Source organism: Actinia tenebrosa, unplaced genomic scaffold (genome assembly GCF_029948245.1).
Source record: "Actinia tenebrosa isolate PJP-AT-01 unplaced genomic scaffold, QUT_ActTen_1.0 PGA_scaffold0__85_contigs__length_37466705, whole genome shotgun sequence".
Lineage (NCBI taxonomy): Eukaryota > Metazoa > Cnidaria > Anthozoa > Actiniaria > Actiniidae > Actinia > Actinia tenebrosa.
In genome coordinates, this window is record NW_028292569.1 from 27,004,575 (window position 1) to 27,027,084 (window position 22,510).

The 22,510-nt window shown below is 41.0% G+C and overlaps 1 protein-coding gene across 1 annotated transcript; it reads left to right on the forward strand.

Moving 5' to 3' along the window:
- The first annotated feature begins 306 nt into the window (after positions 1-306).
- LOC148913988 (chymotrypsin-like elastase family member 1) lies at positions 307-8,517 on the forward strand. The gene is made up of 4 exons (XM_089025752.1): positions 307-461; positions 5,893-6,105; positions 6,838-7,167; positions 8,435-8,517. The coding sequence occupies exons 1-4, from the start codon at positions 395-397 to the stop codon at positions 8,515-8,517; spliced, it is 693 nt and encodes a 230-aa protein (XP_088881878.1). The 5' UTR covers positions 307-394.
- The last annotated feature ends 13,993 nt before the right edge of the window (positions 8,518-22,510 follow it).

Consider the following 22,510-nt stretch of genomic DNA (forward strand, 5'->3'; position numbering starts at 1 on the left):
GCTTTTTACGGCGATCTAATTTATCTAGTACAAGTTCCTGCTGTGTTATTCAGAAACACCGATGCAGTCCACGCTATTACTCTACTAGTGATCACCACTCTACTGAATTTTCTGTGTAAGTGGGTTTGCGCAAACGAAGACACATGAATATTGATACAGCTTATTAAGAATATTTTTCTCAAGAGAACGACAAGTGTCTAATGGAAAAAATGCTACGCCCAAGCTAAATGTATTTTATACTGTTTCATAAATAGTAGGAGCAGAGCAGACTGTCAGTGACGTTTTTCAACGTGTGGTAAACGGGAACAATGCTGACAAACATGAGTGGCCTTGGCAGATCTCTCTTCGTGTTAGTGGGAGGCACATTTGTGGAGGGTCGCTGATCAGAACTAATATGGTGTTGACTGCTGCTCATTGTGTGACAAGGGATAAAAATCCGAGTCGTTATAAAGTAATTGTAGGTAAGTGTTCTAATTGATTAAGTCAAAATTTGAATAAGTCAAATATTTTGTTCTTGTCTATTGGATCGTACAGATTATAGATCAGTTGGTTTTAAGCGTTGAAAATGGTTATTTTGCATTATGCTTCTCATTAGATATTTGTATAAATGTATACTACAACGTTTCTGCAATCGAGTGTGTATATATATATATATATATATATATGAACCAAGTTTGATAGAGAAAATCCAAGTTAAAGTTTATGCAAATGAAGACGAATATATATCCGATATAAAATCACCTTCATGGTCATGATTTCTATTGTGTTTTCCTCATGAATTATTAATGAGTTTTCTAAACATATCATAACAAACTATGGATTATTCAATATACCGTTCCAAGGCCCCAAGGTCTGAAACTCAATTGATAGTTTAATTAACAAGGCTATATTGCTCTTGTAGCAGGTACTTGAGTAAATGTCCAAATCCTTTACTCTACATTGTTGGTTACAAATGAAATATCTACTTCATTCGTTATTTATGATCTGAAATCAATCAACATTTGTTTGTGAGATTCGATCGAGGAACAAAAATTAAAACATTCACAAGTACTTACGCACTTCCCGAAACTACGGGGCCAAGAGAATATGAACTAAGAGAAGGAATCCTACCTATATAGCCTTGTAACCATCATGTGCACAGTTTGATGCTATTTTTAGCTTGAAGATATTTTGAGCGAAGAACCTGATTGGTTGATTTCTTGAGGGTAGGCGGCTTCCAGTCTTGCAGTAAACAAAAGCCTTTTTTTTTTTTTTGTCGTGGAAGTAGCAAAATATGGCGCTTTTCGTCTCCTAAATCGAGGCATTAAAGGGAAGCATGATTATCGCGCGGGTATGGTAACGAGTTAAAAATAGCATCAATGATTCTAAAAATAGCATCAAAGTGTGCACATGATGGGGCACGGGGATTCCGTCTCTTAGTTCATTTTCTCTTGACGGGGCTTTCTCCTCGTAGTAGAATTTTTCAGTGAAGCGCCTCCTTGTACCATTGACTAATGCCATCCAAGTGATAAGAAAGCCGAATGTGATTCGATACGATAGAAAATAATGACAGCTGATTGACAGCATCACAGAATATTATGGGTTACCAAAACTGATCTTAGTAGCGTTTAGAATAGGTCTCTAAATTTATTCAAAAAAAATTTGAAAAACAAACTTCTCGCTGACTACTAGCACCTCAATATGTCTATTGAAATGCTATTAATTTACTCTTATTGATTTTATTTCTCCTCCATATTCCAAACGAATAGTTATTATATATTGTATGCTTTTGTGTGTGTAATATTTTGTCTTATATTCAATATTTTTTTCTCCTATATTTAATATTATTATTCCTAAACTACAAAATCTTGTACTCCTACCTACTAGTGTAATATACTTATAGTAATCTGACATCTGGGTTTTATAGCTTGTAAGAGTAGGTCTCTGTAAGACTCAAGCAAAGTGGGAAATGAAATTTTTTGACCACCCTTGAAATTTGGTGTGTGAGTAGGCCTTTATATGGGATTCACAAAAACAACAACAATTTGGTCACCAAATGTATTGTTGCCATGGAAACTGCAAGTGTTTTATGAGACCTTAATTTCCAATTTTTGGAATAAATTAAACCCACTCGAAGGTAAAATTCAATGCTGTGTTTCTCATACATGTTAGATTTTATTTCCTTAAAACTTTCGTCAATTATTAAGTACCTTTTCTAGTTTAGAAAAATACCAATTATTGTTAGTTTGTTATTTTGTACATGAAATATTCGTGCCTTCAAGTAACCGATGTATCAACTGTTTTAGCAACAAGATAAAATGGTCAAAATGTTTTTTGGTCGTTCTCCAAAAGTATTGCATTTCTAATATAGAGGCTTGGTGGGAAGTTTTCTGAAACATTGAAGTTACCAAATCGTGCAAAATCTCTGCGGGTACAATCATCTTTAGTCCTTGGATAGTCAAATTATAAGGCCTAAAATTCAAAATGTCCTAAATTCAACCATATCAAAGCTTCGAAAATTAGCACCAAAAAGATGCCAATAAGCTAAACAAGCATTAGAGGTTGAAGGGTAATACCTAAATAACAAAATTCTAGCAAAAAAAATAATGTTCTAGTCTGCAAACACGTTAAAAAAATTTTTTATCCAAAGTAAACAATGGGCTATTTGCAATTTCCGTCATTTTCAACTTACCTTTATCGTTTCATTGTGACTTTTGTGGCGCTCAACTTTCCAAATTTTCACAAGGAAATGTTTCTTGGATACTCAATAAGCATTTAGCAAACTAACCTTGGTCATAAAGAGCTAAAATCCAAGCAATAATTAAGTGGTTCTATAAAGGATTACAACAGAATACACAAGTCATCGAATTCTCGTTCGAAGCAATACAGCATTTATAGTTTCTTCGAGCTTCAAAATTCCTGTATTTCGTGACAATATTACCTGTAAGCTGTTATTTAACATGAATGCTGAACTTTTGAAGGCTACAAAGTAAAAAAATATGCTTATTTTGAGAATATTTGAAAGAAAGAATTATTGATCTAAAGTTGTTGTTCTCATTTTCAACCGCTGACCGGAAGTTTGGAAAAATGAATGAGACAGATTTTGTGGTGACCAGACATCTTCAAACATTCCGATTTATTACTCTGCCGCGCAGGTAATTATAATTACAGGTATTTCATGTTCAGCTATTTGTTAATGACTTCAATTTGTGTTATGCCATTTATCGACCTTATTCTTTTCTACAATAATTAAAGGGGGACCAGCACGAAAATCATCCAAATTTTAATTCTGCTGAAACCTTTACTGGAATAACCCTTACAGGTCTAATAATCACTGGTTAAAGTTTTTTTCTGATATTTGGGTGGGAAGTATTATATTTTACCAATTTTTATAGGAGTCTGTGACGTCATACACTCAACACTAAACATTGCTCCATACATTTCTTTGTATTTTGTAATCAAAATTTCCGCTAGTTTTATACTCAGTCTAACCACAAGTTCGAAAGTTAAGTTTTCAGCGGACCTTTGTGTTTAATAGAAAAAGAGTAAAACACGAAATTATTTACAAAGAAATGTATGGAGCGATGTTTGGTGTTGAGTGTATGACGTCACAGACACCTATAAAATTCATAAAAATATAATACTTCCCATTGGAATATAAAAAATAATAATTTAACTAGTGATTATTAAGCCGTTAAAGATTATTCGATTGAAGTTTTAGTCAAATTAAATTTCGGAGGATTTTCATGTTAGTCTCCCTTTAAAGTTAATAATTTAGTTTCGAATTTCTATTTTGACAAGTTTATGTGAAAATAGAGTTGTAGGAACGGAGTTTTTAGTAGCGGAAGAGAGGGGTATATCTTGTGATAAAGTATTTAAAAAAAACAACGAAGCAAAAACAACGTTATTCGAAGCATGCATGCCGACTACCTTGACGATCTTTCACTTCTGTTTTCACTGCGCTCTTGTCAAGAATTTATTCTTCGCATGCTGGTATATAATTGCCGTGCAAGTCAGGGGCGGATCCAGGATTTTTTCTATTGGGGGAGACACCATCCAGGATTTTCGTTTTAGGAGGGGGTGCACCCTTTGCTTACAAACTCAAACTCCAATAATGCAGTAGATAACAGCTCATCTAGGGATCTAGGGGGAAGGGGAACAAAATCCCCATGCACCCCTCCCCTAGATCTGCCGTTGCAAGTTAACCCCGCAACAGGATTTTTTGACAATCATATCACTAGAAGATTTTAATAAATTTTTATATGCAACCACCATCGTGATAAGCTTGGCATTTACTGGAGAGGATGTCTCTCGAATTGTCAGGTCCAATCAGAGAAAATCATCAGTTTCCAAACTTCCGGTCAGCGAATTGTACACATATAAGATTGAATGTTGTAATATGTGAGGTAAAATGGGCCATATTTGGCTGAACATGAAATACCTGTAATTATACTTACCTGCGCGGCAGAGTAATAAATCGGATTCATTGACTAAGTGAGTACATTTGCTAATACCGAATGTTTGAAGATGTCTGGTCACCACAAAATCTGTCTCATTCATTTTTCCAAACTTCCGGTCAGCGGTTGAAAATGAGAACAACAACTTTAGATCAATAATTCTTTCTTTCAAATATTCTCAAAATAAGCATATTTTTTTACTTTGTAGCCTTCAAAAGTTCAGCATTCATGTTAAATAACAGCTTACAGGTAATATTGTCACGAAATACAGGAATTTTGAAGCTCGAAGAAACTATAAATGCTGTATTGCTTCGAACGAGAATTCGATGACTTGTGTATTCTGTTGTAATCCTTTATAGAACCACTTAATTATTGCTTGGATTTTAGCTCTTTATGACCAAGGTTAGTTTGCTAAATGCTTATTGAGTATCCAAGAAACATTTCCTTGTGAAAATTTGGAAAGTTGAGCGCCACAAAAGTCACAATGAAACGATAAAGGTAAGTTGAAAATGACGGAAATTGCAAATAGCCCATTGTTTACTTTGGATAAAAAATTTTTTTAACGTGTTTGCAGACTAGAACATTATTTTTTTTGCTAGAATTTTGTTATTTAGGTATTACCCTTCAACCTCTAATGCTTGTTTAGCTTATTGGCATCTTTTTGGTGCTAATTTTCGAAGCTTTGATATGGTTGAATTTAGGACATTTTGAATTTTAGGCCTTATAATTTGACTATCCAAGGACTAAAGATGATTGTACCCGCAGAGATTTTGCACGATTTGGTAACTTCAATGTTTCAGAAAACTTCCCACCAAGCCTCTATATTAGAAATGCAATACTTTTGGAGAACGACCAAAAAACATTTTGACCATTTTATCTTGTTGCTAAAACAGTTGATACATCGGTTACTTGAAGGCACGAATATTTCATGTACAAAATAACAAACTAACAATAATTGGTATTTTTCTAAACTAGAAAAGGTACTTAATAATTGACGAAAGTTTTAAGGAAATAAAATCTAACATGTATGAGAAACACAGCATTGAATTTTACCTTCGAGTGGGTTTAATTTATTCCAAAAATTGGAAATTAAGGTCTCATAAAACACTTGCAGTTTCCATGGCAACAATACATTTGGTGACCAAATTGTTGTTGTTTTTGTGAATCCCATATAAAGGCCTACTCACACACCAAATTTCAAGGGTGGTCAAAAAATTTCATTTCCCACTTTGCTTGAGTCTTACAGAGACCTACTCGTAATAGCTATTGCCAGAAGTCAGTGCCCTGTCATTATTTCTCTATTCGAATATATGTATACTCATTTATTATCATTATCTGTAAATATTGGGTACATTAAACATTAAACAATATATATATATATATGTGCTCAAAAACTATGGATATACTATGCATTTTGTTTTACCAAATTAAAGTGAATTCGTATCTAACGTTGTAGGTGTCCATCACCGACTACAAACTACTGCCTCCCAAGAAACGTTTGGAGTTAGTAAAATATACGAGCATAAAGCATTCAGCATGAATCACCTTATGAAAGACGTCGCCATTCTTGTACTTGACAGACATGTTACTTTAAGTCAGCACGTCAAGCTGATAGAACTACCAAAACAAGGAAACAGGGTTCCTGTCGGTACGCTCTGTTTCATTACAGGTATTTCTTATATATTCTTATTTATTAATTTTGGGTTTTGTATTGTTTTGTATTAGGTTTTAATTTCCTTTATAAGAGTTTGATTGTGATCATATACAAGAGGCGAGTCGCAGGAGACGAGGTTCCTGTAGTTAGACTGTGTAATTACATTGCAAGAGCATTTTTGTTTATTCTTATTATCTATTAATTGTTTAATTGTGATGGGTTTTAACCCTGGAGTTTTAAGGGTGGTATGGGTGGCGTAGTGCTTTACTGCTCGCCTCTCACCGCTGGACCGGGTTTGAGCCCCGTCTCAGATCATATGTGAGTTACGTTTGTTTGATGTGCCGTTCTCTCCCTAGCCACGAGGGTTTTCTCCGGGTTCTCCCGAAAGTTTTCTAAGGGTTCTCCCCGAGGGTTTTCTAAGGGTTCTCCGGTTTCCTCCCTACGTAAAAATCAGTATGTGAGTATCGTATCGTATGTTGTGAATATAGAATGTAGTGGTGGTACGTGTGGATGGAATCTCACGTGAGAGCCCCGTAAGGGAGTGGTGGTTGTAAAATATAAGTTTATATACTTATGTATTGAGTGACCATCCAGTTGAGTTGCGCTACAGCCATTTCTAACCTTTCTTCTTTGCCAGTAGGATTCTTTGTTCATAACTATAATAATTGTTGCGGATGGAGACAAAAAAATTGCAGTCGCTGTTTTTTCCTCTTGAGTAGGTTGATACTGATATCTAGTTTCTTGCAGGCTGGGGTCGCACGATAGGTGGTGGAAATGCAGCTTCAATTCTTCAAGAAGCTCCTCTAAAAATTGCTGACCACCAGAAATGTGCAGCAAAGAATTATTTCCTACAAGTACACGAAGAGAGTATGTTATGTGCTGGTGGAGAAGGAAAAGGCGGTTGTCAAGGTGATAGTGGTGGTCCCCTAGCATGTCAAGAGGGAGGAAAGTGGATTCTTCGTGGAGTCGTAAGCTGGGGACATAGTCTTTGCAATACGGGTCATTATACCGTGTTTGCACGTGTTAGCAGCCTCGTCAATTGGATCAACAACAATAATGTTGGTAACGGTAATGCAGGTAAAATACAATTAAACGATGGTATAGAGCAGTTTTCGCATGACTGTGAAAAGCTCACGGCACGAACACGTTCTTAACACGGCTAGGGATACGCCAGACCAATCACATTGCTCAATTTAATTCAATAGACCTATCCCGAATTTGCTTGACTGACCACGAAACAATGGTTTGAAGTCGAGACTGAACTTGATTCTTTTATTCATCAAGTTCAACCTCGACTTGAAACCACTGTTTCGTGACCAGTCAAGCGAATTCGGGATATGTCTTTTTCAATTTATTTAAACACCTTAAATAGAAATGAATATAACAAATTATAATTGTTTATATTTACAAGTTTAGATTCTATACAAAATATATAAATGAATATTAAATATAAACAGATACTGCAGTGAGTGTGCAGTGATGGTTTAAGTAGTATAAACTTTCGAGTAAACCATCACTACATACAGAAAATATAAATTACATCATGGCAAGATTCTGGTGCTCGACATATAATTCACTCTCCACCCAATCAAATACCCAGAACACGGCATAAACAGGGCGCGGACACGGTCACGCCAAACTCACGGCACTTTCAGACCAATCACATTGCGCAAGAAAAAAATCAGCCAATTAAAATTCTAGAAAACATCACGGCACGGCACTGAGCTTTTCACAGTCATACGAAAACAGCACTATTTGTCATCTTCTAGCTGCTTGCGCTATATATGCTTAAAGGGATTAAAAGGCAGCATCAAAAATAAAGACGAGACCAAAAAGTTAGAATTTATCAGTGATTTCCTTGTACATTTTCTATATAGATTAGGGACCTTAAGCTGCAGGACGGCAACGTGGGCGACAACGTCGGCGAAATTGAAGCGCTTCAACCTTCTATTGTATTATTATTTAGTGTTTACCTAGTATTTTACTCAATAAGCATCCCCGTTTTAGAGTGAAATGTCGTCTTTTGGGAGCGCTTTACTTATAACGAAAATCAGCAAAGTTAAGCTTTTGGCGTAGCCGTTCTCTTTAGTACTTAAAAATGGGACATTTCAAGTCTTACTTTCAGAATAAGACGGCAATGATGCATAGTATTTCGTACATTCCAACGAGTATCTATTGAATAGCGCAATTAGTGCTATTGTATGTTTGCCGTCGTCGTCGTCGTTGCCGTCCTGCAGCTTAAGGTCCCTATTCATACAATAGGACGGGGACTTTCATGGGAATCCAAGACCGTGGATCGATGGCCCGATATCAGCTTACTTATTATTACTTTCTTAATTTTAAGGTTGCCTGGATAATCTTTCAAGATGTAGTTACTGGAAAAGATACTGCTCTTATAATTACTATGTAAGAGCCAAGCAGCAGTAAGGGGGACTCGCGAAGCGCCGGCATTGCCAAAAATCACAAATCGAAAAACACCAGGGGGGGTGGGGTTTTTGGAGCAGTGACGAGGCCCTACAGGGGGTCTTGCGCGATCGGGTGGCAGCGCGAAAAGTCCCTTACTGCTGCTCTGTTGGGTACCGCAAACGGAGGTTAAGATATTTGTCGGATATACGATGCATGAATGTAAAAAGTTCGCTTATGACTTCTGTGTGATTTGCCTAAGATTCAAAGTTAACATACCTAAGCCTGGGGGTTTCTGGTGTTGTGGTAAGAAAATGCAAATAGAAGACGACACGTCAGCGCAGTGTTACGAATGTGGTAAGAATATTCGTAATGCCGTACCAAATGCTACCAGAGAGCAGTATTACGCCAATGGAGGTCGTAAGAAAACGCCATATAAGAGAATAAAATACTTCCGAGACTGGATGAATCATATCCAAGGTTTGCATCCGGAATATTTAGACGATGAAGTAAAGGAGAAAATCATAGACCACTTAGAAGAGCCAACCCCGCAAAGTCTGCGGAAGACATTGAAAAAATTAAAGCTAGGGAAATATTACAAAGCTATTCCCTATCTTTTGTCTGAAATTACCGGTAAGTCTATTCCTCATGTCCCAGATATGCAAAGGGCCGAGTGGATGTTTTGTCGTCTGGATAAGGATATTCCTTATTACCCTGACGTAATTTACGAAATATTCCAGCAAATGGATCCCCAGCACCCGCTGTTAGAATGGATTCCGAGAAGATGAAATGTGCAGTCGAAATCCCCCTACGTTCTTTTCAAAGCAGATGTCTACTGAGCGAGTTTTCTTTGGAGCTCCTCTTTTGCCTCCTGGTAGATCTTTTTGCGAGATTCCTCGGAAAGATCTTTTACGATGGTTTTTTTATTACCTGACTTTAACTCCCCGTATTTCTTTTCCTCCGCGAGGATCAAAGAGAACTCCACGTTGTCGATTTTACGGTCCCGCAGAGCTTGGGAGACTAAGTCGGCGATGGTGTTAGCCTTTGCTCTTGCTAGGGCTATGTGTGTGTCGTGCTTGGATATCTTACCGGACAATTGCTTCATAATACCTGTCGTAACAGCGGAAACGATGCCGCAGACGGCTCCAACGCTGGCCAAAGGAACGCCAACGACTATTCCAGGCCCGGTAAGTGAGGTAGCAACGCCAGTGCCTGTTAACGCCACGGACATGGAGCCGGAAGTTATTGCGATTTTATGTAGTATGCTTCGGGCTCTAGCATACTTTTTCCTGACCTCCTCATAGTGTTTTGTCTGCCCCTCTAAGTAAGCCAGGATTAGATTTGCTTTATTCAAGCGGAAGTTCTCGGCGTTTAATTCATTAGATCCCTCCTTAGGTAAATCAGGATAAAGTGGAGGTGCTGATGGTATAACATCCATTATATATACTAATGTACGACGCCTTTGGGAATAACATAGAGGAGCAGCCACATCATGACAACAGGGATTACTGGAACTGGAGGGCCTTTAGGAAGATGTTTCCGCATGCAGACCCTAGTAAGTTCGAAAGAAGACCCGATGGGATTTACTATAACGGCTCCAGGATGTACAGCAATGCGGACTTGGAGCCAACGCTGGTGGGGCAAATAGACAATCAGCTACAGCATTCCACGCCTACGGTATCTGTGCAGCATCCCACGGTAACGCCTAAGCCTAAACCCGTGCAAGGTTGGTCGCAGGAATTATTGCTGGGTACCAGTACTTATCCGATACCCGCGGTTTCATTTGATGAACATCCAAGCTTGGGCCTAACGCTGAATATGCGGATCTCTAACAACCATTCCTTTCCGTTAAAGGTGCGAGATATCTTCAAAAACGTGCCCATTAATCATACCACGGCGAAATAAGCCCACGAATGGTTAAGTGGTCCTAACATGCGTTATTGGCCACAGCAACTAAACTTTGCAGTTTGGTGTGCCACTAGCGGCTGCGGTGTAAGTGCAAACTTGATGAAGGAGTCGATATTTATGTTTCACTTTCACTTCACGGTTAGAAGAATACTGCATGAGATGGGTGTTATTGCGCTGCCGGGAGATGCCACGTTTTATCCAAGAGATAACAAATACAACGTTCCTGCTTACGACCGACTTTGTAAGGAGTTCGGTGTTGTAGGGAAGGATTTTAGATGTACCGCGGGTGCTAACAATGGTTTGGGACATATTTGGGCTTATTGGGGGATTGGTGGACACGAGCTAAGTGATAAGGAAGTTCATGCATTGAATCTACGATGGAACACTGGGTATCATAAAGAAACTCACGACAGTAGCACCTTCTTCGAACCAAATGCCAAGACCACTAAGGAAGTCAGAGACGGACCTCTGTTCAAAGACGAGGGCGGTAAGTATGCAGGGGCCAATCCACTGATTATTAAGATTACCAACGACGAGCAAACGAAGCAATACTTTAACTTTATACCCCCAGAAGGCAAAGGGTTAACCAAAGCTGGCCTTGCCCGTTTGAACCGCAGCATAGAAGCTTACGTGTATTCTATCCTTGGAGCTCAGGTAAACACCCGATCCAGCATAATCGGAAATACGGGCGCCGCAGAAGAGACGCGAGCTGAAGCTTTGATTCTATTCGAAAGTTCGATCTTGGAGGGCGACATTAGCAAGGGCGTACAGCGTTACCAACTAGCCATACAAAATTCTAAGGCAAGGTTGGACTATGCAGTAGCCCCGGGTTGTTGGTTAATGCCCAGTAATTTATCTATAAATACTGGTTCTGTAGTAGGATACAACAACAAACTTCAACGAGCTACTAAGGATATGAAGTTTGGGGTAAATGATGTGAACTCTGACACTCTTAGAAGGCACTTAGTTGAACAGCCTAAAAAAGTGCACCAACCACCTAAAAAAGAACCATACCGAGCGCCTAAGAAAGAACCATACCGAGCGCCTAAAAAAGAGGAGGAATATGACCACAACTTACTAAAGGCCGGGCTAGCAGTCGCGGGCGTTGGTCTGAGCTATTATATATGGCGATGAACAACCCCTACGTAGCTGGAGTAGATTGTGTTTATACGACTTACACAGGCGAGAAAAAATATACCCAAGCATCTTGGGTTGATGTCGCGGGTATGTCTGTGGATTTGAATTACTCAGGAAAGAAGTTAATCCTTTGTAGTATTTGCATTGGTACGAGCAGCCATGCCAACGTCGGTTTTCGCTTTTGTGATGACAACGGTGTACTGCAGCCTATGCGTGTGAAGGATAATAACAGGGAGCCTGTGCATTTTTCCGTAGAGCCAAATGCTAGTAGCGCTGAAAATCTATCAGTTTGGACTTTCCACATGGTTACTGATTGCCATGGGAAGGTAAAGCTGCAGATAAGAGTAGACGACACCGGGAGCGTTTGCATAAATAGCATAGAAAATCAGAGAGATGAAAGATATAACCACGCAACCATTAGTACTTTAACGGTAATGAGTCTCTAGAAGCAAATTTATTTGCTGGTATATATGAACCCACACGCGAAGGAAGATTGGTTTCTTTATTATTTGAAGGAAAAGGTGTACTTACACAATGACGATTGGGTTGACACTGGATTGTGGGTGGAGGCTGGAGGTTTAGCATTGATTATATGTAATATTCACGTTAGCGTGAAGGAGGAACACGCCATTGGATTTAGAATTGTAGATGAGAATAATTATACGTTACCACCTTACAGGGAAAAAAAGAATAATAGAGATCCAGTTCATTTTTCATACGAACCCGGAGATACTCTAGATGATATGGCGTTGATAACTTTTCATATGATAGTTAATTGTCGATACGCAAAGCTTCAGATTAATACTTACGCGGAAAGCAATTTTAACATTTACATTTTGATAAATGCTGTTGCATCACAATCCTCTGTACCGGGTGATTCTGCTTATAATCATAAGACGATTTCTACTATGACTGCCATACCCCTGATACCAAATTATCAAGGCGGCGCGAATACTATCTTTACTTATCCCCAGTCGAGGACGCCTCGGGCGCCCGACGACGATAAGCCCGACATAATATACAAGGATAAGATCAACCCCGCATCTTCTTCAAAAGGACCACGCCGATAGCTACTACGAGGATCCAAATGTTATTCCCCACGAACTTCAACAGTTCTCCGCCGGTCTTCAGTGCCAAGGAAACAACCGAACCCAGCAGCCCAGGCAAGCCGGCTGCCATCTTTTTTCCCAAGTCCGTCAGCCCATTGCCTAATTTCTTTACGCCAGCGCCTGTAGCCTTAAGCGTGCTAAGGATAACTCCTACTACGCTCGAAATGGCGATCGCAAATGCCAGCGGCACGCCATACTTCAAAAGGGCTCTTTTTATCTTTTCCTTGGTGGTAAGCCCCAGCTCCTTTTCCTTACCTTCTATTTGCGTTTGTAATTCCGCCAGTTTTTCCTGAAGAGCCTCTACTTCCTTTTGGGCTGCCTCCCTTTCTTCTTCAGGGCGAGTTTGATCTTCGATTATTTCCCGTTGTCGATCTATTTCGTACTCCAAGTCTTCGACGGCCTGTTGAAGTTGCCGCATTTGTTCCTCCGCCACTGCCTTGTCCAGCATTACTTGCCTTTCTCTGTCGATGGACTCCATTAATTCTTGTCCCAAGCGCTGTAGTTCCGTGTCTTTTCCCGCCGCTTTATTTACCGCAGTCTGTAACTTATTCCTTGCGTCGCTTTTTTCGTCCAATGCCTTAGAAAGTCTATTCCTAAAGTCTACGATTTCGTCTGCATGGCTCTTAGTAGTTAGTTCATTTTGTTTAATGAATTCGTCTTCCAATTCTCTTATACGTTCCTGCAATGCTATGTTATCCTCCTTAAAATCGTCAAGTAGCTTAGTGATACCGCCTTCTTCCTTGGTTACGTAGTCGAGTTGTCGCGTAAGGTCATCGATGGTTATGTTATTTTCCTGTATTTCCTTCTTAAGTGCACTTATTCTCTGCAAGTAACTCATTGAGCCTCCGGCCGCATCGCTTTCTTCAAGTCGTTTAAGTTCTTCCTGGCACTCCTCTTGCAGTCTGATTGCGGATCTGAGGGCAACTTCGCTACCCGGCAGTGAAAGGCGACTAACAAAGGCCTCCCTGGCAACTTCTGTATCCCTTTGAGTCAAAGTGCTTAGCATGGTCAAGTTGGGCGTTCCCAGCGCATTTGTGACTCCTTTTGGAAGTTGGTTGTTAAGCAGGCTGGAATTCTTCCTTTGATACAGGTTGTGCCATTTTTCCCTACCCGATTCTCTAACTTGAATCTGCCCTTTGTCTCCTATTTGGATGTCCAAGAGAGCCAGGTTTAGGTTTGGGTATCGCTCTCTTAGGTCCTCGATGATGTCCGCTATTAAGTCCGACCGCACGCCAAGGGATTCCATTTCTAAGTATTCTGGAATGGGCGTGTGGGGGTTCTTAGACTTGAATTTATCTCTCAAGGAACGCATAGCATCGCGGGCCCTGCTGCCATACTTACTACTTAATTTCTCAAAGAGACTTCGTCCGTCTACGTTGTCATTAGGAAGTAAAGACTCGTATTCTTCGTCATTAATATCAACTTGACCTTCTTCGGTAAGGGGATCGAAGTCCGTTCCTTCTACTTCCATTATATATGATAAGCTCAAAGTTAAATCCCAACGTATTACCTAAGCAGGTTGGCGGACTGAAAGCAGAACGCACCTTTCATCGTGTCACATTCACACCTTCTAGCGCAAAGCCTGGAGAAACCTTGTATGTGGGCGTGCCCCGTCTAACGGATAACCTAGTGTTGGTTCCTGGCACCTTGGCGCTAAGGTTTGACCTAGCAATACAACCAAGCACCAAGGACAAGCGATATACCGTCAATAACGTGGGTAGGAACCTCGTCTCTAAGATGAGAATCAAGTTCGCAGGGGAATCCCTCTTGGATTTGAATAGGTACGACCTGTACACCACGTATAAGGATCTGTGGCTAACAGCCTTTGACCGTGCACAAAAGATAGAGCAGGGAATTGGAAGTGTTATTCTTCGTAAGCTTCGCAGCGATACTAACCCCGCGCCTACTGATTCCAGTGGAGCAACCGCAGTAGCAGACGCGACGAGGGTAAAGACCGCCTATGGTAGCAAGTACGTCATACCTTTGGACTTTGAAGTGATTACGAACCATGGTGTGTACTACCCCAGGCAGTTATCCGAGTTACAGTTTGAAGTAACCTTGGCGGACACTACGAACGTCATAGGAGGAATGGACAGCGCAATTAGCGGGGCTGTTGATCCTTATTCTATCACCAACTTAGAACTGCAGTACGAGACCGTGTACAGCGAAGATCTGGCACGTAGCGCTGGCATGGAATATAGCGCCGGAAAGGCATTCTTATACGACCACGTAGTAATGTATAAGACATTTAGCTTCCTAGATAAGACGGATGAGGTTATCAACCAAAGCATTAACCTCCCCCGAAGAAGTCTTACGGGGTTGATGTTGGTGTTTGCCAAACCCTACGAGGCTGGTAAGCGCGACTCCGAAGCCTTTCACAACCCCAACATTACTAACGTCGGCGTGAATATTAACGGCGTTCCAAACAAGGTCTACTCGCAGGGGATAAAGCCCGCAGACGTGTACAGAGAGGCAATGCGCAAGTTTGGCGACCAAATTAACCCTGAGGAATTCTTTAAGGATAAGTATGCGCTGTGGATTGACATGCGCACCATCAACGACGAAAGCCTACATGGTCAAGGTTTACGTCTAGTAAATACGCAGGATGGCATAACATTGGAGATCAAACGCACCAAGAACACCAGTGCCGGCGACAGCGACAAAATAAACTGCTACATCTTCGTCGTCTCAGACGCGCAACTGAGCGTAGAAATGAACCAACTTAAAAGTGTTGCATATTAAGGTTAAATATTTCTTAGATATACAATGCTTCGCGTATTTGAAAACAACGACACCAAACTGCAATGCATAGTGCAAGGCGAAACTTTGTACTTTAAGGGAAAAGAGGTGGCAGCTGCATTAGGATATGAAAAAACGAGAAATGCAATCAGGGAGCACGTTTCTGAAAAGTACCAGAAAAGGTTGGATGAGCTAAAGGGGGCCCTAAAACAGGGCGCCCCTGCTAACGCACAGCCAAATTCCGTGTTTATATCCGAACCCGGGTTGTACGAACTGATATTTAGTTCTAAGTTACCCCAAGCCGTTAAGTTTCGCGATTGGGTCTTCGAAGAAGTCCTACCCGCGCTAAGGAAAACAGGTAAATATGAAAGGCGCTTTGATGGCCCAAACAAGTTAGTATTCAAAATAGAAAATGAGTTTGACCTACATAAAAAGGTAGTGGACTACATCCGCAGGTTTTATCCTAAGATACTTTTAGCCCCTGGTCTAGGTGAACTGCAGGATTCAAACGGCAAAGGCATAAAGTGCTGGCAGAAAGGATATCAACGCGGTCAACCCGACTTAATGATCTTAAACGCGCATACACATTACTGTGGATTCTGCATAGAGCTAAAGACCCCGAAAGGCAACGGCAGGTTATCTGAGGATCAGCAACTGCTCTTACAGAGGTATGAAGAAAACGGCTATAAGGTGCTCGTAAGCAGCGACTACGATGTCATTTGCAGGGAGATCACTGCGTATGCTGAACACCTACGAATTCCCTGCAGGTGGTGTTGTAAGGTCTTTAAAACCTCGGAGACTTTGGCAACACACTTAAAGATATTTCATAGAATATATGGACAAGGATAAATTTAACGAGTTAAAGTTCATACAAACACACTGGAGGGATTTGCAGGTGGGGGAGATTTACGAGATAAAGAATTACGTAGTCTTTGAAGACTTGGACCGCCTGCGTTTGGTCTTAAAGAATAAAAAAAGAACATACACCCTTTGGGCGCCTGATAGGATAAGGTACGCCATTGAAGGGCAGGATGTTACCCATGTTATGAGTCATGGTAAAAAGGATGGCAGGTGGGTATTTGACGTGGTTAATTGGGAGCCTGAGAGTCCTCTGCATTCATAAGGACGTCTGCTAAAGTCCGCTGCTCCGCGGAGCACCAATGCCCCACAAAGGATTCTTCCAGGAATACCTTGCCGCAATGAAGGCAGGTGTATTTTTTACGCGGTGCAGGAGTGGGCGTAATGCAGTCGGCTGGTAGTTCGCACGTAATACAGTCCATATATTGAAAGGGCGATTAGGAATCCTCCCAGAAATGCCACAAAGTAGGCTAGCATATACCTTTAAAGGGGGTCTTTATTTTTCTTGTTGATGATACTTAACAAACAAAAAGAAAAATAAGAATGGGATTTGAGACTCTTTGCACAAACCCCATTCTAAAAGGGTCTCAGAATGTTGAGTATAAGGTTGTTATATTGTTAAGGACGTTTATTTGTTAAGACAGTTGAAGATATGTTCCTCTTCTCTGATGCAACCACAACGATCGCACTCTTGCCTCCAATACTCCCTTTTAGTCCACGGAACGCCTTCGGCGCGTTCGAAAGAGGGGAAAGTACGGACTATTTTCTTATGGTAATCTATACGATTCCTTAAGTAATCCTCTTTATGCGGGCAGCGACTCATCATATCCGCACATTGGTAGCAATCCACGCCTTCTAAGTCGTAGCTCCCAAAGAGAAACCGATAGTTGACTTCGTGTGTTTTCCGATGCGTTTGTAAACGTTGACGACTGCTTAGTATCTTATTACAGAAACTACACTGTCTGCTTTGTTCACAGACGCCCCTTTTCAGGTGCTCGGAGGTGTTAGGAAATTCCTTATTACAGCCCTTGCAAAGCCCACAAATGCGTTTGTCTTGATGTTGTCGCATCTTTTGAACGGTGCTGAATTCTTTACCACAATCCTTACAAACTTTACTAATTGGTTTCTTTGTGCAAACGCCACGACGAACGTGGTATTGTAGTCTTTGCTTGGTGCTGAACACCTTTTTACACATTGAACAGTTCATTTATACTTAAGTGTACCTTAACCACAATATAACGTATTTTTAACTTTATTGTTAACATTATGAAGTGTCTTTTAAAACAGGTCTGCAGGAGCATACAGCTGCGTTTAAAAGATGTCTTAGAATGTTAAGTATAAGGTTGTCAAATTGTTAAAGATATACGTATGAGTCATTTAAAAGACACCTTAGAATGTTGAGTATGAGGTTGTTAAATTGTTAAGGATATCTTATATGAGTCGTTTAAAAGACACCTAAGAATGTTAAGCGTATGGTTGTTAAATTGTTAAAGATATATGCATGTGCCGTTTAAAAGATGTCTTAGAATGTTAAGTATAAGGTTGTTATATTGTTAAAGATATATGCATGTGTCATTTAAAAGACACCTTAGAATGTTGAGTATATGGTTATCATATTGTTAAGGACTATTATCTTTTTTTTTTAAGAAGATACCTAAGAATAAGGTTATTTCTTTCTTTAAGGAAAGTAGTATCTTTAACAATATAACAACCTTATCTTCAACATTCTGAAGTGTCTTTTAAACAGCACACGTATGTATCTTTAACAATATAACAACCTTATCTTCAACATTCTTAGGTGTCTTTTAAATGACTTACACAATTTACATAGGATATCGCGCATGAGTCGTTTAAAAGATACCTTAGAATGTTAAAGATAAGGTTATTAAATTGTTAAGGACGCTGTTTAAAAGAACAAAAAGATACCTTAGAATGTTAAAGATAAGGTTGTTATATTGTTAAGACTACTATTTTAAGAGATGTCTCAGAATAAGGTTTGTGTAAATCCCATTCTTAATGAAAACAGCGTCCTTAACAATTTAACAACCTCATACTTAACATTCTGAAGTGTCTTTTAAAGCAGCATACACACATACTTAACAATATAACAACCTTATCTTTAACATTCTAAGACATCTTTTAAATGACTCATACGTATATCTTTAACAATTTAACAACCTTATCTTCAACATTCTTAGGTGTCTTTTAAACAGCACACGCACACATCTTTAACAATTTAACAACCTTATACTCAACATTCTTAGGTATCTTTTAAACAGCACGTGTGTATATCTTTAACAATTTAACAACCATACGCTTAACATTCTTAGGTGTCTTTTAAACAGCTCTACAGCGGATATCGCATAAAGTCCTTAATGCTTTCTTTCGCCCAACCGGCCATCGTCAACAAGGCACCAAACCTCTCCGCGCGCTTCAGACCGCACATTTCATCGTACAATTCCTGCACGCGCTCCCGCAGCCGATCGATCTCCTCCCTTTGCATTTCTATGGTGTCTCTTTTATCTTTTGCGTCGCCGGCAATTCTTCTTACTGCGTCCACTGGGTCCATCGTATATATAATGGATCCGAACCATATTCCCTGCAATGCTCTGATCGTAGGACCAACCGGCTGCGGCAAAACGCAGTTCGTAGTGGAGCAGCTATTAGGACCCTTTAGATACCGTTTCGACTACATAGTGTTATTATGCCCCACCTATGTGAATAACCGCACCTGGGAAGGCATAGGAGTGAAAGACGACGACTTCTTCGTAGATATCTTAGACCCTAATGAGTTATCCAGCCATTTGAAGTTTTGGCACAAGCAATTCCCCAAGGACACGCAGACACTCCTCATATTGGATGACATCGCCTGTGGGGATGACGTAAAAAGACGCACTTCGGAGTTGGTGAAGCTTGCCTTTAGCGGCAGACACGACAATATCAGCGTTTGGTTGCTCTCGCAGCAGCTTACCAGTGTCTCTAAGCCTTTTAGGGAAAACATAGGCTCACTTGTCGTATTTTATACTCCGAGCCGTAGTGATCTGGAAACCATCTTAAGCGACTACGGCGGTGAGATATCCAAGGAACAGTTACACGAATACATGCGGCATTTAAAAACGCACCAACATTCCAAGATGATCTTCTCTTTGAGGTTTCCCTACACGGTTGGAATCTATGATTCCTAATGTATATGGATATTGAGCAGCTCTTAGATGAAGTCCCCACACAGTTAGACGAAAGTAACCTTAAGGAACAACTTAACATCCTTGTGTCTTCTGGGAAGTGCAAAGAAATGATAGGCAAGGAACTTACCCATGAGCAGGTTAATAAGTTGTCGGAAGAGGAGGTTAAGAAGTTCCATAAGAGGTACGAGGCCGCCCTTGCAAGTAAGACCACGGACGCCGTAGCAGACTCCGCTATCCGACTTGCCACCAAGCTTCTCGGACTTGCGCTGCCCATAGACGACGTGGAGCAACTGCGGAAGGACATTAGCGAGGACTATGTTATCGCCCAAGAACTTAAGATAACCTGCGGGTGGTTGTCTTTAAAGTGTGGTAAGTTAATGGCAGTCGCCTCTGTGGCTTTGCACGTAGCTCAGCACGTCGACTTGAAGGAGGTACTGGTGTCTTGGAAGGACTTCAAGAAGGACAGAGAAGTCGAAAAGGTCTTCCAGGCAGCACTTACTGAGGTACCTGATCAAGTCGCCTCAAGTACTTAGTCAAGTCATTGTCAAGTACTTAGTCAAGTCATTCTCAAGTCATTGTCAAGTCGTCCTTAAGTCATTGTCAAGTCGTCCTTAAGTCATTGTCAAGTCGTCATCAAGTCATTGTCAAGTCCTTCAAGTCCTTAGATATAAGATGAGTGGCACCGAAGAACAACCACCCGTAGAAGATACCAAGATTACCAAGGCTAAATCTCCAGGCAGAGTTGCCGCGGGAAAGAAGCTCGCAGAGATGAATAAAAAGAACAAGGCAAAAAAGGAGGAAAAGGTAGAAGAAGAGGAATCCTTTTGGAATCCCGGCTACGTCATTGGCGCGATAGGAATTGCTATAGCAGCAGGCAGCCTCTACTTACAATGGCGGGCTACAAAGCCAAAAGTAAAGTGGGAGGCCGCAACATATCGCGCACCCGTGGAACCAGCTGTTAGAAAAAGTAAGATCCCTGAAATGGAGTAATAACCTTCTCGCTTTGTAATATAATGTCGACCGCGTTGTTGAAAACTGTTGAAGAAGCAGCCATTATTACTTCCATCGTTGCGGGTATTGGTTGGGTAGGCAAGAAAGTGCTAAAAGAAGACTTTACTGAAGACCCAAGCAAGAGTTTCGCTAATTTTGCTAAGATGACCGCTGCCGTAGGCGAGGCTATCATGCTAAAGGATTACCTACGAAAGGAAAAGTACCTGCCTACGGTGTAATATATAATGGCTAGCGTGGTCGTAGGCGGAGTCGTCGCAGCTTTAGCATTCACTGGAGCTAATTATGGCGGTCAATATTTGGATAGATTAGTTAGAGGCGACAAAAGCGGAGAATTGGCCGCTGAGAGGAAGAGACACGACTTAGCGCTGGAGAAATATCAGCGAGACCTGGCGGCTTGGACTGAAAAAAGACAAGCTTACAGGGATTGGTTGGACAAGAACTACCAAGACAAAATGCAGGCGGATAAGAACTTCGAAAACACAGACTACGCCTTTAAGCTCTATGCGCAAGCACACCCCGACTTTAGGTTGAAAAGGCCTCAGTTCAAGAACTACTACCAGCCTTCTAAAAAACAAAAAGACAATGAATTGGTCTTTGTAGGAGTCGCAGGGCTAGCGGGAGGCGTGGCTTTGGCGTATCTAATATAATGATCGTCTTTTTGGAAAGCGACAAGAATAACTTTACTACTTATCTGAATCCTCCCATCCGCGCGGAAAGGGTCCGGCTGGTTAGTTGCTCTTTGTACAATTCTTGGTATAATTTAATTAATGGCTTTGTCATCGGCACTTCCGGCACCAAACCAAAAATACCAGATTCCCATTACACCCCCATAACACTGGCTAAGGAGCTAGCAAAGCATGGATATACTCTTACCACAGGATTACCCCATGAAATGAAATTCAAGAAAAATAGTGGAAGCGCTAATTTAAAGGACAGTTCATTGGTAGAACTCCTGGGCCTTACTAGTACCACGATAAATAGCGGTAATACATATGATGTAAAATGGAAAGTCGCATCCTCTTACGAAGTTTATTGCGACTTGGTCCATAGTTACAACAATGGAGAAAAGTCTTCTCTTATGTCCAAGTTTCTACCCAAAGGTAATCCATTTGACCCAGTAGAATACACTCCCATTTCTTTAAGCTATGACTTGTCTAATTTGGTAGAAAGCATAAACATCACCATTAAAGTGGACGGAAAGACGGTGGATTTTAACGGACGTAAGATCAATCTCGTCCTGGAATTCATATAATGGGCCGCCTGGAGGACAAACTCAAAAGGATTTACTATGGACCCGAGGGCTATTGGAAAGGAGCGTCAGCTATTAAGAAACTCGCGACCGCGGCCAGGGTATCAGAAGAAACGGCTAAGAACTGGCTAAGAAAACAAACCCTCTGGCAGGTTTATCTTCCCGTGCCTAAGTACATTCCCAGGCCCAGCTTTACCGTAAGTGCCCCCAATGAAGTTCATCAGGCAGATTTGCTTTTCTTGCCGCACGATAAGGTGAGAAAAAAGACCTATAGGTACGCTTTGACCGTAGTTGATATCGCAAGCAGATATAAGGACGCCGAACCCATAACCAGCAAGGATTCTGGGGAAGTCGCAGAAGCCCTAGGTAGGATTTATAAGCGCGTTTTGAAATGGCCTAAGCTGCTGCAAGTGGATGCGGGGACAGAGTTCATGGGCGTGGTTACTAAGACCTTGAAAGACCACAGCACCAAAATTAGAAGAGCTGAAGCAGAGTACCACAGGGTCAGAGCATCGTCGAAAGATTCAACAAGACCTTGGCCGAGCGTCTCTTTGGATACCAGTATTGGAAAGAGCTGGAAGATCCCTCCAAACGCAACAGGGAATGGACCCAGAGGCTCCCCCAGGTCATCGCGGCTTTGAACAACGAGGCGGCCAGGGCTACGGGAATGAAACCCAAGGATGCTATGAAGAAGAAACACGTGGAGCACTAGTCCTACGTCAGAAGTTCGAGGGCGGTCGGACTAAAGGAAAAAAAGCTACCCCGCGACATAGTGGTCAGATACCTCTATCAGCCGGGGGAACTGGAAGGTGGCAGTAAGA